We start from the raw sequence: 15,795 nt of genomic DNA, 5'->3' as shown, positions 1-15,795 counted from the left end.
AAGAAAACGCTGCCTCGCTGAAATCAACAGGGCAGAGATCCTTCAAAGTCACTCTATGTACAAGGAAGTATGCAAACTGTGAAAGTCTCAGTGAGAGCTGCTACCAACAGAAACATCTAAATGCCTGTAACAGGAGAATAGAATGTAGGAAACGTGAAGTACGCAATACTTCAAAGTTTAAACACTTCTTTTTGAAGTTGAAATGGCTCAGAAGTATCCCCCTAGGTACGCATACTACAGCAGTATCTGCATTACTAATCTTGTATTACTCTGATTCATGGGAGAATTGCAAGTTATGCTCACTCCAGTTTTGCAAGCAAATTACTTTTTCTGAGACATAGTGAAAATCCCACACACAGTATTAGAGCTGAATACCTTCCTCATGCTATATTAAAAAAAAAAAAAAAAAAAAAAAAAAAAAAATCCCAGCCCTCTTCTCTGCAGGTCCCTAGTGCAGAAGTCTTCAAAGACATCTTTTAGGTCCTCTCTGTCAAACCCCAAGTCTTTCCATCAAGGCCACTGCACTCTAAAACCTGCTTCATTCCTTCTTAATACTTCTGTCAGCGATTAAGTTCCCTACTAGTTTGGTATTACTGGCAAAGGTTGAGGTACAGGAAAGGCTTCAGCCAGGCTCCAGGAGAGATTGTTAACTCCTTCCTGCATAGGACACAGTTTGTCAGGCATACAAATAATTCCTTAGTAGACACGGACAAGACGGGGAAGAGACGCGTTGTTGAGCATACTTTAAGCTGAACAGCAAATTGAACATGATGTCATTGTTATACCAAGGTCTGTGGTAACAGGGATTAGGTTTGGGCATTTCAACTATCATCAGATAATAGCCAGAAAGACTGGCAACAGCTAGATTTTATAACTAGCCATAGCAAGCCTCTCAGTAAGATAAAATCTAATGTGATTACCTGATGCTGATGCAAAGCTAGGTTGTTTTTGAACAAGTTAGTACTTAATAGTTTACTACAACCCATAGAAATAGTTTCCTATTTGCGAATCCATTCCTGGCATTACTTTAGAAGCATTATTTAAGAAATATCAATCCTAATAGATTTTTATGAGCTCACTTTAGTACTATAACCCATAAAGCACAACATGACAAAACTTGATTAACTGCAGTTGCTGTAATTTCAGCCTTGTATGTGCAAACACTCTAGCACTTACAAGTCAAAAACAGGCTTATATTTAATGAATTATGCTAAGGCTCCTCAGGTAGACATCTGTATTGAGGAAACTGCAAAGTCTCAGAGCAACATTGCTCAGTCAGCAATGTGCACACAGAAAGCTAGAGTACAGTGTATTCTGTTGGCTTCTCAAAAAAATCTGCAAGAAAGTAAGTACCCACGTGACTGGCATTTGTGAAGGATATAAAATTATGCATTTCCTACACATAAGGCAAATCCAAAATCTGGGTCAACAGACACTAAATAAAATCTGCTTGAGGAACAAGTTGATGAAGAAATAACATGAATAACAATTGGCTTTCCTGAATTTAACTGATGTAACAGTGAACAACCATTCATACGATGAGAAGGCTAAATTTAGATGAGATGCAATGATATAAACTGCATGAACCACCTATCAAGTACACTACTCTGGATCTCTCAGCAAATGATCCCTCTTTTTTTAAAAGCTTTAATGTCTTTGGAAATGTGTTTCCTAGACACGGGAACAATTTCAAGCTCTTTGGTAATGCTTGTGCAACTGGAGAGAGCTATTTCAGAAGTATTATTCACATAGGTTACTAGTTAGGTTAAAGCTTCACTTGGCAATCGCCTATTTGGAAAACACTGCAAGAACTAAGTCAGAAGCTGATGCATGAACACTTAAAAAGATTAAGATAACCTGATTTGCAGACACATATTTCACGACAAACTTAATCAGCATTGAACCTAAAGATTTTTTGCACAACAGAAAAATGCAGTGCAGATATGACTACCCACAAACAGTTTCAGGCTTTTAGAAAAGTAGAGAAGTAATATGTTGAAACTTGCAGCAATGGAAGCGAACCCTTACCACCTTCTAAAATATTTCATAAGAACAATTCTTATGCTGTTTTGACTATGTAATGGACTAGCAATAAAAAAATATTGCTCCTTCATAGCAGTGTACATGGTGATAGACCTGCTCACATAGACGGTTGCTTTATCTGAGAGTTGCCTTTCAACTTAAACACTTGGAATATAATCAAATCCTGCTCCCAGTAACAAAACAAAACTGACACTACAAGCCAGCCACCAGTTTTTCAGGATACACTGTTCTCAGCAAGGAGGCCATTCTTCTTACTATTTTGCAACTGTGTTGCTATAGAGGAGTTAGCCATTATAATAAACTGATATATAAATACACATTAAAGTACACTCTGTGACCCGATCCAAAAAAGACCACAGCTAACACACACAGAATTTCTAGTTCCTTTGGGCTACTTTGTAACTTCAGTTTGAAAGGGAAACAGGAAAGAAACACATTAACTTTAAAACAGAGCAGGCTTTGAAGACAGACCATTAATGAAGATAAAGACTACTGATTTTCAAACCATAAAAATAGCTTACACTATTGTAAAAACATTATCACACTATTTGAAATCAAAATATGTGATCAATTTCAATTCTGATTCAAAGCACTGACTGATGATCACAGTCCTCTTTATTTAGAGAACTAAATATTTATTATATTCAGAACAAGAACAAGATATAGACAAAAATATGAATTGTTGGCTCATAATCCAAAACCAAAATAATGAAAACACAGAAAAAAGCCTTTAGAGAATCATACCTGACAAGTAAGACCACAGGGCAAAAATGAGGGCAACCACACTTTGTCATTGGATAACCACATCACACATCCCAACAGCCCATAGGCAAGTGCTCAGAAAAAATACTTCCCAGCTTGCAACTGTGTTAATGCTGTACTCTCTTCCCACATCTAGAGAAGTCAATTCACACTGCCTATGCTACTGCTTGCTAACTATTCCACTAGAGATACAGAATCATGTAACTAAATCATGCCTGCTAGTGATAATAGTGTATACTTTTGGTAAAACAAGTTACATGAGGCTTCAGAGCAAAAACACCAGAGGGTATTTTAGACACTTTATTCACTTAGCTTTGGAAAGGCCCCTCAATGGACACAGGAACACCTCCATTATACAAATTACGGCCCCCAACCTGGGGCAAAGCACCTGCAGTTGCAAAGTGTACCACAACTCAGTAAAAGCAGCAGTATTAGACTCTCCCTCCATATTTCTACCTCTGAATTTTCCTAGAAACCTTGATCAGGAAAGGACAAAATACGCTTGCTTGGATCACTATTGCTACCTTTGCTTCCTCGATTTATCCCTCTAATAATGCCTTACTGAAGTGTGCCTTTTACCTTCAGCTTTTCTGCAACACGGAGACAGAAGTTCAGGATGAAGTTATCAATAGCTTCTAACACTTCACCCATACTAATTTATGAGGCTCACAACAAATCTACATCCTTCCTCCAAACTCTGTTCTGCCTAAATGAGAAAAAAGCAGCCCCATGCAGAAGTGATTTTGCTTAGCAGCTGGGTGGCTCAGTGCTGCTTTTACCAGTGCAACGCAGTCCTAGGTCAGTGGAAGGTCAGCGCAGCACACTGCAGCATCAGACAGAAACGCATCAACGTAAAGGCTGTTGTCAGTGTTACTCCCATAGCCAGCGACAACATGCCAGTGAGATGCCTTCACAGGAGGCCCCCTAATAACTCTGCAGAAGTTTCATAGCCAGCACAACTTACAGCAACCTAGAAGATGCTCTAACATCTACCAGGCAACAGCTTGGTGAGGACAGATTTCAGAAACAGAGGAAGAGAGAAGTTGCTTAATAGCATTTTTACACTGACTTTCAAGGAGCATTTTCTGAGCTGCGATTGTGGGTCAAAGCCACAGGGTACATCCCACTTACAGATACGTCAACAAACATAGCACCTCCTTATCAACTTCACCTCACCTATAAAATTCCCATCATCAATTCCCACATAATTTTTAAATTTTATTTTACTTTTGTATTAGTTGTTTAGCCAGGTGGCTGTGGGCATGGAGGTACTCCTCTGACAGGCTGTGCATGGGGATCACAGAACACTGCAGACTCAGTGATGCGAAGCTCAAGAGATGAAGTGTTCAGAAAAAAATTGATCACAAGCTTATGTAGTACATTGCCAAGCTAGAGTTTGAGAGTTAATTTATTTTTTTAAAAGGGCTTTGAAATATTACATATTACCACAAGCTCAGAGACTCATAAGCATAGTATCAGGGCACTGGCAGAGCATCTACTCCGTTAAGCTCCACTTCGACCTATTTCAAAGAACATAAAACCAACTAAACAGCAGATAAGGTCAATTATTTTCTTCTGAATAGAACTTATCTTATTAATTACCCTGGCACGTCCAACAGAGTATTCAAGAAGTGTGAAGACACTCTTAAAAACCGACTCTTAAATTTTGTTAATATGTATTTATATGCAGTCCAGTGAGGGCCTGAAAGTTTTTTGTTCTTAACTTTTTAATATATTTATCTTTTTTTTAAGAGAGGGCTATGGGAATTGCCTTTCTTTTTTGTCTTTTTCCTTTCCCTTTACAAAGATCAGAAATGCGCTGACAACTCTCCCTGGTTTTGCAAATCCCAACAGTATGTATTTGACATGAATTATAAGATATTAACACATTATATAAAAAGGTGAGAGTGATGAGCCTTTAACAGGTGTTGTCACTAGTCTCATTTAGTTAGCCATTAAAGCCAGAAAGATGTTGATAAAAGTTTCAGGGAGTCTGCTGAAAAAGCATTAATCCTGGCCTGCTATATACACAGTGTGCCTATTTAGTGAAAGGCATGTTATCCAGTTGATTTAAGTCTCATTTATAATGATTCAGTGTGTATCACTAATTTTAGAGATGCAAGTTAAATAACAGCAATTTTAAATCAATAAATTCAGCCACTTAAAATGTAAAAAGAAAATTAATTTAATCAAATACAATCTCTTCATTTTATATTTCTTGAGATGCAGAGCAATCCTTAGGAGCTAACTTACTCTCCTAAACAGTAAATAATCCAAATTGTACTAGCTGTACCTTGGTTCTTCCTACAAAGGACCTGCGTTTCACCTTTCTATACATGGGTGGATCTCAGCACTAGAAAATTACTTGCAGGATCAGTCATATGTTATGCCTTACCTATAAATTACACACAAACCCACTATATATCAATATACGCTATTATTCTTTGTATCATAACCACAAGCACTGCCACTCTTCTAGCAGGGTAGGAAACAGCACCCTGGCAGAGACAGCTATATCAAACTAGCAAACAAAACACCAAAGAAAAACATCAGCAAAAACATGTTTCCATGGAATCTAAAAAAAATACGCTTCTTTTGTGAAGCATGGATGTATTAGGAAGATATTAAGATCTTGATACGAACAATTAAGGATAAGTCAGATCTTGTATATCCTACAATCTTCAGCAGTTAATATTACCTCATGCTACTTATCCGAACCGCTCACCTCAAGCCTGTTCTTTTGTTCTGCTATTTAAGTAGGTATGTTGGTACTTTATTTCGTGTCACGATGCTAAAAATATTCTCCCAGTATTAAATACCATAGATTACAAAAATACTCCATTTCATATAATGAAATGAATGTAATTTCAGTCATTACGTGAGACAACTGGCATCAATGGCTTCCATGATGGCAAATCCATGGATCACTTTATGTTGTAGCCTTACGCAACTGCAGACAGAATTACTCATTTCTTTGATTTATATTATTTAGTAAGTAAAGCCTAGATCTTGTGCAGAAAATAATGCTCCCTTTCACATTCATGCTTTCGTTCATTGAAATAAATCTTGAAATTAAAGCGGGGATTTTCGACTTGTCAGTTTCACACAGCAATTCACAAATTTTAAGAGCCGCAGCTGAACAGATAGCTACAGTTTTGATTTTACACATTGCAGTTCTTACAAAGTAGCAGCACACTTCTGCCATGTTGGCTGGGCTTCTTTCAAAACGTTCAGCCGGGTGTAACCATTCTTTAGCCTCATTTTTTTATTATTTGTAAATGAACACTAGAGGTTCAACCAGACCAATATGCACTTCTTTTCTAAATATTCTGAAAGTCAGCAATGGAAAACTCCCCTTCTGGTAAGTCAGTAAGATAACAAGATAGACAAGATAGATGAGATACAAATGGAAAAACAAAGGACAGGAACATGCAAAGAAATTAAGCAACTAAATGTTCATATTTGTAAAAGCTTTGACACATTTTAAATGTTTAATGTGGATAAGAGATTCATATTGTCCCTTCCCCCTTTTACATTCCTCTCCCATCTACACCTGTGGTTCCCAAACATGCCCTCTTCCACTCTGCAGCCTGATTCTCTGTATGTCCTTTACTTAGGTTCCTCTGATAAAGGCTCTATACCGGAAATGCTAGCGAAACTGCAATTATATTTAATATTTTTGTTGCTAAGTTTTTTGTTTTGGCGTGTTTTTTGCATACATCAGCTCCAACTTGCCTGGGCTTGTTAGCTGAGACATGGCTAAACTGCCTCCAGGGACAACTCAAGTCTGAAAGCATCTCAGCTACTTTCTCTCCACTTGAGCTTACAAACTCTCACAGGTGAAGCTCCTTGTGATGCTCAGCCTCGACACCTCACTGGTTGCGTTCAAGGAACAGTAAAGGGAGGTCAGAGCGCAGTTTGCTCTGACCTGGTCTCCAAGACCAGGCTGTCCCCACAAGCAGCCCTAGGTGATGGCTGGGCCACACCACCACGCTCCCCATTTGGGGTCTTTGAGGACTGATTAGCCCCAGCCTCACACAAATGCACAGACTGCCACCTCCCACACAGCCCTCGGCGCTGGAGGACCCACCACAGACGTACGCAGCCAACCACAAAGTCATTCACTGCGAAGTGCGAAATGACCCATTTCACATGCAACATGCATTTCTCTTCCATCGGTTCTGGGCACAGGAATCTCCATCTGCATACCCCATGTTCGTCCTTGCCCAGCCCTGCCCACGCTCTCCAGCACGCACCATCGCCTCTCCAGGGGAAGCCAGCAGTGCCTGCTCGCTGCCCTGCGGCATGCTCCCACACAAACCGCCTTTTCCAGTTCCCTGCGCACAGGCTCTCCTATCTTCCCGAAGAGATAATGTGCAGATTCACAGTTCTCTCTCCCCAGTGAGGCTAGTGTCTGTGGTTTTTCACACCTTTCAGACCTCTCTAGTCAGGGAAGCATGAGCATAGCTCCAGGATGAAGATCCCCTTTCCCACGCACCTCCTCCATATCCCAATTCACTCCTCCAGGCCTCGCTCTTCTCTCCCCAGCCTAAACTGAAGGGCACTGACATGTTTCTCTCTAACAGGAAAGATTAGGCAAAACCTTTTCTTCAACATGCCAGCTACATCATTTGGCAGTGTATGGAACTGGAGGAAAAAGAAAAAACCCCGCTGAAGTCATCGCATTTCAGAAATGCTCTGAACACTGTCACATTTCCAGAAAGAGCCTGATGCGAGCAGGAGATTTCAGACCGCATTAGGCAAGGTGGCACATAAAGGAGCCCTGCAGTTACTGATGCAAACGCCCACCCACAACAGTCCCGTTCTCAGCACAGAGCCGGGTGTACCGGCACACCCCAGGGAGACAGATACCCCATGTCCAAGCGCGGGGCAGGAGCCCTCCCTGCCCAGGCGTCGGAGAGGCCAGCACCGGGTTACCGTGGACGCCTCCAGCCCGGCCGCCCACGGCGGGCCCAGCCCCGGCGCCCCGTCCGAGGCCCCGCCGCGCCCATCCCCGCCGGAAGCCGAGCAGCGCCCCGCTTCCCCGGCAGACAATGCCAGAGGGAGGCCAGCCCGGGGGCTGGGGCACGGCCGCAGCCTCCGCTCGGCCCCCCTTCCCTGTCAGCGCCGCCAGCCCGGGGGTGACAGCCGCCCGCGGCCGCGCCGGCCCCACTCCCTGCCCGCACCGTGACGGCCCCTTCTCCCTTCGCCACCCCGCGGGGGGCCGGGACGCAGCGACGCCGCAGCGCCCGCGGCGGGAGAAGGCGGTCGGGCCTCCGCGGGCCGTCCCCGGGGGCTGCGCGTCTCCTCCGCGCCCGGCGCGCCCGCTCCTGCTGGAGGCGCTGCGGGCGGCCCCGCGATGTCTCTGGGGAGGAGCTGTCAGAAAGCGCGGCCGGGCCGGGCCGGGTCAGGCACGGCTCCCCGGGCGGGGAGGGCGGCGAACACTTGTCCGCCGCCGGCGCCGCGGCCACCGCCGCCCCTCACCTCAGGGTGGGTCCCACGCAGGCCGTGTCGGTGCTCTCGATCTCCTGCAGGATCCGATCATGCTCGGGAAGACTCTCCGCCATCTTGGATGGGAGGGACCCGGCGGCTGCGCCGCTGCGGGAGGCGCCGGGGAGGGACCGAGGGCGGAGGCGGCCGCGGAGTCGGGCGGGGGGCAGCGCGCGCCGCCGGGGAGGGCTTCCCGGCGCGAGGGGGACGGAGGCGGCCAGGGCGGAGGTGAGGCGGAGAAGGTCGCACCGGGCCGCGCCCGTCCCGTTCGCCCCAGCTCGGCGGTGCCCCGCGGCCCTTCTCAGGGGAAGGGCTGCGCTGGGGGCGCCCTGGGAGCCCGGCAAAGCCCCTCCGTCCCCCGGGCATCTCTGGGCGGTAGCGCCCGGTAGAGACCGCGGGCAGCTGCCCCTACTGGCGCCTCCCGCTCTGCCCCGCTCAGCGCCCTGTGACAGAAGAGGGGCACCCAAAATCCGACCCCCCTCCCGGCTGCGCCACGGACGGACCAGCTGCCCCTCCCGCGCCCCGTTACACCGCGCTGCAGAGATGCCTTGAAGGCTCATGGGCTCAAACCCGGCCTTTTCATCTGAGCTAGTTCTGTTTTGTTTCTTGGGATTTTGTTGAAATTTTATTTTACTACTTTTGTTTCGCTTTTAACGGCTCCGCTCACGTACCCGCGGGCGGTGCTGGCCCCAGCAGGGAGGCGGCAGCGGAGCGGGCTGCCGCCGGCACCCACCCCTGCCGTGGGGGCTCTGCGTTCAGGTTCGGTCACCACTTGCTTACTTCCTTTCTTTAGGTCATAGAAATTTGGGGGTCGGGGTAAAAACAGAACCACCAAAAGGTGCACCTTTTTATGCATTGTCTCGCTGTGTTTTCCTAGCGCCCTCGAGCATGTGTACAGCAAAGCTTCGTTTTTCAATGATGGAGGAATAGCCCATTTTGCATTTAAATTATACAATTCGGGATTTGTGGCCAAAAGATGAGCTAGTCCTTGGGCTTTGCATGCTCAGGAGACAGGATACGCCTGCTTTCTGGGCAAAGTGCACAAGTGGGAAGCCAACATAAGGAAATGGGCCTGAAGTATAAAAAATTCAGGGTGATGTGTAGCTACTTTTCCAGTGAGGAACTGACAGCAGTTTACAACTGCGAATGCATCAAAGTCTAGACACCAACCAGCTACAAGTGTGTTTGGCACCCTTCCAGTTATTGTAGTCAAACTCATCTCCTGCCCTGATGCAACTACACCTGGACACCGGTTAATAAATGGCACCACAGACTGTGCACATGCTAGTGGTTTATCATATTCAGTGCTGATACAGATGAATTTATTGATGACACCTACAAAATCAACAAGGACTATTCCAAACCTAGACAAGTGCCTACAAAGTGCATGCTGCAGAAATGAAATAGGAGAAGATCCTACAGGCTACTGCTGCAGTAGTATTTCCTTCAAGAAACCACTCAAATGTAGTAACGATCTTCCCACATTCCTTTCTTTCCATCTCCAAGTTACTGAAATAATAGACTGACACATACATTTTTCAGATTAAATTAAATTTTCTTTCTTTAGCCTGATAGTCACTGCAACCTGATACCTACTAGTGCCAGGCAGGCTATTTTTAAAACTCCTCTACAGACACCAACAATATAGTTAGACACATAACATCATAACCTTTTATGTGTTAGTTACTTTTTTGTAGGGATGAATATGCAAAGGAAATTTTTTTCAGTTGCATTCTTACCATTAAATGCTTTCCATAAGCTGCAAATGAAAAAAATACTAAAATCTTCAGATTTGAGAATATCAACAGTAAAACCTTAAGTAGTTGTGGTTTTAATGGTTAAAAAAAAATGCATTTATTAAAACTCTAAGAATAAGCAGCAATGAATTCTTTAAAAATGTGGCTGTTGACATCAAACTAAAACCACTGCTATACAAAAGAACAAATTTCCCCTTGTTTTCATGTTTAAGAAAAAATTCTTTCTTCACAGAGAATCTGCAGCCAGCCTTCAGTAACAGAGAGGTCTGTCCTGGTGAAAAGAAAATGCTGAGTAGGTGACCTTGGTTCATATTTTTCCTTTTAGGGCCAATCACATTGAAATTAAATTCAACTTTACGGTAGATTTCAGGGTCAAGAAAACAAAGTTTTTAATATATTGGGCTGACTGAAAGAACGGCTATGGAATGAAACAAATCCATCATGAACAATATAATATTATCTAAAAGATGCATACCTTAGGGTGGTTCCAAGAGGCAGCTCAAAGGACTGGATCTCAGCAAGAGCATTTTCATATATCTGATCTTTGTTTTCTTCTAGATACAATTCTGATAGATTTGATTTGCTTTTCCTTGCCATAGATTAGCACAAAACTAGTCTAACTTTAGGAAAGGACTTTTATTCTGATTATTATCGTTGACTAAGGGACTCTGTAGTCAGCAAAACCAGACATGAAAAAACAGATCCTGCGCTAACCTTGTGACTCCTGAGGACTTTGTGTCCAAGAATGGTGCACAGCTGCTGTTTTCCTGTCTCTGCTGGCAATATTTGCCTCGTATGCAGTACCCAGGGCCTGCACAGACTTTTGTGTGTGTGTGTCCAATTTATTTATCTTAACAGGAAATTTTATGACAAAAATAATATTTTTACATCCTTGTAATAGTTAACCAGTAATAAACATTATGCGTGAAATTTAGTCAGTTTGAAAACACAATTTTAAAGTCATTTCAGACACTAGATATCAATGCTCAATTTTTGTTGTTTTATGAGATTAAAATAATTTTTTTAAATACCATATTTTTCCTTTTGCTGTATAAGAAGCCTACATACACAAGAAACTAGCTGGATTTATGAAGCAGGTTTATGGACGTTGTAAAGCAGAAACTTTTATGTTCTCGTCTTTTTCCTTTTCAGCATTAGTAGATGCTACTTATAATAGAGTGCAAAAAATGCTCTGGGATAAATGTGTTTTTTATATGAGTGTGCAGTAAACAAAATGTTACTAACTCATTACCTGTGTGGAAGAAAAAGAGAATGGATAAACTCCTACAAATAGCTGAGAGCGGTGCAACTGTCAAGTCATTGTCATTATGATGACAGCAAAGAAAATACTTTGCACAACTGCCACCAATTCCTTTAATTTCAGGCAGTTATTTCAAACACAAGACTGGAGTTTTAGATCTTTCAATGTAAACATTTTAGAAGAGTAATTCAATATTATGTGGCATAGTCCATCTTATTATATGTGGTATTTTGGCTATTTCAAAGGTTTTAATCAAAATTTGGCTCCTATCAGTACTGCTCCTGACAAAATTGATGAATCTTGACATTTATGGTGCAGTCAACAGGTAAATGTGGGAAAACAGAAATTACTCATTTCTGACCAAGGTGATATATTGTTTATTCACTTCTCCATGCCCAGTGGGAACACTGAGGGGATGAGTTCACATCAGTAGCAGTGGGAAAGAGCTCTGAATGCTACAAGGAGTTACACATGTACAAACCTGTAACATGGACCCTTGAACAAGCCGCTTTAATCACCTGTTTATTTTTAAACCGAAATTAAGCAATTGATCTGTTAGTGTTAATATCCAACACATTTCCTGCTTTCATCTTCTAAACAGAGTTGCGAGTCATTTTTACACCTCTCACAAGAAATGTGAGCCTGTGATTGACCCATCCAGCCACTGGATGTCACACAAATGCAGATGAATGGATATTGTAACTACTCGTTCTAATCTTGACACCAGATTCGGTGATAATTTATCAATTATGAGGTCACACGGTGAAAGTAAACTGCAAAATTATTTCAATGAGCAAGGTGAAGCTTAAGCTTATTCACATGATAGAAGAAAGTACATTTGCTGCCACTGTGGCAGAGCACAGGCAGGCCAGGTAAATTGGAGACATCTTGGACATCTACACCCAGCCATCACACACCGTGGCTTGAAAGAAAGATAAGATGCAGTGATGGGAGCATGACATTTTATACAGAGTGCCTTTGTGAATGTTTTTATGTGGTTTTAAGTGAGTTAGATACTTACAGAGGCTTTGGGTACAATTTCTTCTTCCTTCTTTCCCAAAGTCTCACAGAATCTTGCTTTAGGAATAAATCAACCGAATCAAACCGTACTCTGAATCTGTTGTGCACATGTTGTTGTAGGTGTCACAGCTGCCTGGAAATAAATATGTTTAATAACAAAGCAAAACAATGTAAAAGGAAGCAAACAAATACAAAAGTGAATGACCAAGAAACAGGCAGGTGTTACAGTCTGTTTGGTTGTGGAAGTGGGTGTTGGAGTACCTTGGTTCTCTGTACAGGGTTAGACCAAATTGCACCAGGCCCAGCTGCCTGGCTTTCCAGAGTGGTTTACACCCACACTGAACCTGTGTAAGATCATGACATGTGGAGACGGATCTAACATACAGTGGTGACCCCAGATCCATAGGCAAGAGCCTGTTCATGCCAAAAGCCCTTTCTGCTGCACACGATCCTGCTTCTTACCCATGCTGTCTGTCCAACCTGAGCTCCTTCTCTCCATTTCTGTCTTCTGTTTCTCCCCATCTCTTCCATAATCCTCATTAGACTTGCCCAAAGTCTACACCTTTCAGTCATATGTGAGCTTTTCTTTTTTCCAGCTGAGTTCAGGGCCACTCAAAAGGCTTTAGGGAACTGCCTTGTCCAAGGAAATAAAGGGTTTTTTTCCAAAAAGGCAAAAGGACAAATTCAGTACTGTGACATGACACAAGCAGATAAATTCATCAACTTTGGGCAGAACAGTGTATCCTTACTTCACAACTATACACAACACACTCAGAGACTGCCACTAAATAGGCTACCAGAAAAGACAGTGCTAAGTTGTTTTTGGGTTTGTTGTTTGTTTGGTTTTTTAAATTTATGGTAGACCCCATGCTGAAAAGGAGAGTAGGAATTATAATTTCTGAGGCATCATACTTGTACTAGTTGAAATTTAACCAGGTCAAGAAGCCTGAGAAACTATTCATCTGCTAGAAGTCTGACAGAAAAAGGGAAGGTATTTTCCATGCTTGTTCAGTTCTAGCTATTTCTGTGAAAGAGGTATTTCATTGCCTGGACGGGTAGAAATAACAGGGTCTGTGAGCAGTAAAGACAGCTGCTGCTGCTGTCTTACCAATCGTTCTGAGATTTTTTCCTTTGAAAAAATATGCCAAACCTATTTCTTGCTGAAGGTGTAAATACGGTTCACAACTCTGTTGTCTACATTTAGCCTGTACCCAGAGCTAAACTATAACAGTCACTCTATCACCCAACAACCCCTCATCAGCCAGGGAGGGGAATTGGGAAAAAGGAGTGCAGACCCACAGGTGGAAATGCAACAGATTTAATGAAACATCACCAATACCAACAGAGATATACAGAGATATGCTTAGCCAAAGGAATATCCAGTTGTCACAATTGACCACAGAGCAGTCCTTGGGAGAAGCCGGACAAGGGGGAAGAAGAATCTCAGTAGGAACCCCACAAGGGCTCCCTCTCCTCAGCCAACCTTCCCCCTTTACAATGACCATTGCATGATGGTGTAGGCTACCCCTGTAGCTGACTCAGGTCAGCTGCCCTGGCTGACTTCAAACTGCTAATGGCCTGCCTGGCATGGCTGGGCTGGGATTCTGTCCCAGCCAAATCAGGACTTCTGTATAGAATAAGAGGCAAAATTAAAGCAAATATCAACAAGGTTGTGAAGCAGGATGCAGAGGCTTATCTAGAGCAAAACCATTTTTGCCATGTCCTTTCTCCCTTTCCTCCCCTAATTCCTGCTCTTCCTCAACACCAATGGGATACCGGAAGGCCAAGAACTTCTGATTTAAGTCTAGCTTGCCTGTGTTAATGCTTAAAAAATACGTTTTACCCACATGACAATTACAAAAAGAGTAGCATATGCTACTCTTGTATAGATGTCTAGGGTCATTCCTACTGGGTATGTAATTCCAGGGTAGATTACTTTTTCTTTTAAATTGCCAATGCAAGATTAGCAGCATCAAGCCATCAGAGTTTTGTTTCATTTTCTTTCCCAGTTGGATTTGAATCCATTTTAAATGATTCATGGAAAAAAGGGAAGGGGGAAAGCGTCCACCCTCAAATGGAATTACTATAGATAATTTTCTCATGCAACGCCATCCATAACAAATGACTTCATTGGTCATTGCCAAAATATCTCTTCTTTACATCCCTCCACAAGGACAACAATGGCATTAGTCATTTCTCTGGCATCTCTTGCTCTGGTGCTGCCTCCTTTCCCGAGCTCATCCCCAAACCATATCCTTGCAAACCATTCTCCCTAGAACCTCCACTAGCAGCTTCTGTTCCACTTGTGCCTGCTTCTTCTCTGTTGGCCAGACCCATTTCTGCCTGACTCTTAAATGAAGCATGGTGGCAACAAAACTATCAAATGGTTCTTGAAAGGGACAGGCAGATAAGGAGCTGCTGGAATTACCACCGCCATCTTTTGCCTTGGTGCAGATCTGCTTTAAGAAATTTTTTTTAGTCTGTGACCTGAATAGCCACCTGAGCTTCTTGATGAATACTGCCATCAGAGATTTGCCAGGAGGAAGGGAACTCTAACTTGTTTCTTGCTTCTTTCTCAATCCCTCGAATGCCTCTAATCACCAATATGCACTCTATAAAAATGGATATCTGGTACCTTTCTAGGCCTCTCCATTCATTATGCACAAAAAAATTCTTGTTGGAATTTTTAATTTTTTGAGATAAAACCATGCAATTGTGTATGAAATAGGAGTTTTTTAAAAAAATTAATAAAATGTATAGTGCTTACCTACTTCTTATGCTTTGATCTTTATAATCTACTGCTTTTTCAGGTTAAATACATCTTGGACACATTAATAAATTTAATAAACCTTTAGAAACTGTAAGATAGCATTTCACAGATTAGGTAGAAGCCCTCTGTGTATGATTCGCAGCCATTTGCTGTAAAATGAGTAAGTTTTTTAATTGTCCCAAATGCACTTCATTATGATAAGAGTTTGCAGGACAAACTGTACTTTAGGTTATTGCATATAAAATTGTTATTTCTATTTAAAAATAGCATTTATCGCCGTGTATTGCATACACACACACCGTAAGCCAAGGGAAATGTGTTAGAAATTGTTTTAGTGCTCAAAGCACCACCATGACTAGAAATCTGACTTTTCTAGAACTGAACTGCTGTCTCTCTAAAATTCGTTACTATTAAAACATCTTTTCAGCAAGCACCTGATAAAATGTATTCTTTTAAGATTGCTGACTTTCCTGATGGCTCCATATTGCCCAGTATATTATATACTGGCAGGGAAATTTGTTTTTTCAGAGCATTTAAGTGAATTTTCCTGAAGTGTAGTCAAAATCTGTAGATACATTGCTTTTTGGTTTAGTTACACTGGATTTAAGAATTGGACAGTGTATATAACAATCTCCACCAAAAGATTGCAGAAATAACATCCTATTGTACATTTACACCTGTTATTTTTATAG

The 15,795-nt window shown here is 42.5% G+C and overlaps 1 protein-coding gene across 4 annotated transcripts in view; it reads right to left on the bottom strand.

Moving 5' to 3' along the window:
* EXOC6 (exocyst complex component 6) overlaps window positions 1-14,330 on the bottom strand; it is a 101,348-nt gene extending 87,018 nt beyond the window's left edge. Inside the window, exons 1-2 of one of the 4 annotated variants that reach the window (XM_086467412.1) lie at window positions 14,302-14,330; window positions 8,290-8,361 (exon numbers count right to left, since the gene is read on the bottom strand). In XM_086467412.1, coding sequence (XP_086323538.1) covers window positions 8,290-8,361; window positions 14,302-14,330 — 101 coding nt within the window. Of the gene's footprint in view, window positions 1-8,289; window positions 8,379-10,527; window positions 10,650-14,301 lie in introns of those variants that run through there. The other 3 variants (XM_086467411.1, XM_086467414.1, XM_086467413.1) reach the window with 3 other exon arrangements.
* Between the last annotated feature and the right edge of the window lie 1,465 nt (window positions 14,331-15,795).

The sequence above is a fragment of the Leptosomus discolor genome, chromosome 6 (assembly GCF_034619465.1).
Source record: "Leptosomus discolor isolate bLepDis1 chromosome 6, bLepDis1.hap2, whole genome shotgun sequence".
In the NCBI taxonomy this organism is placed as follows: Eukaryota; Metazoa; Chordata; class Aves; order Leptosomiformes; family Leptosomidae; genus Leptosomus; species Leptosomus discolor.
Note: the sequence above shows the minus strand (reverse complement) of the source record. Positions and strands in the feature narration are given on the sequence as shown.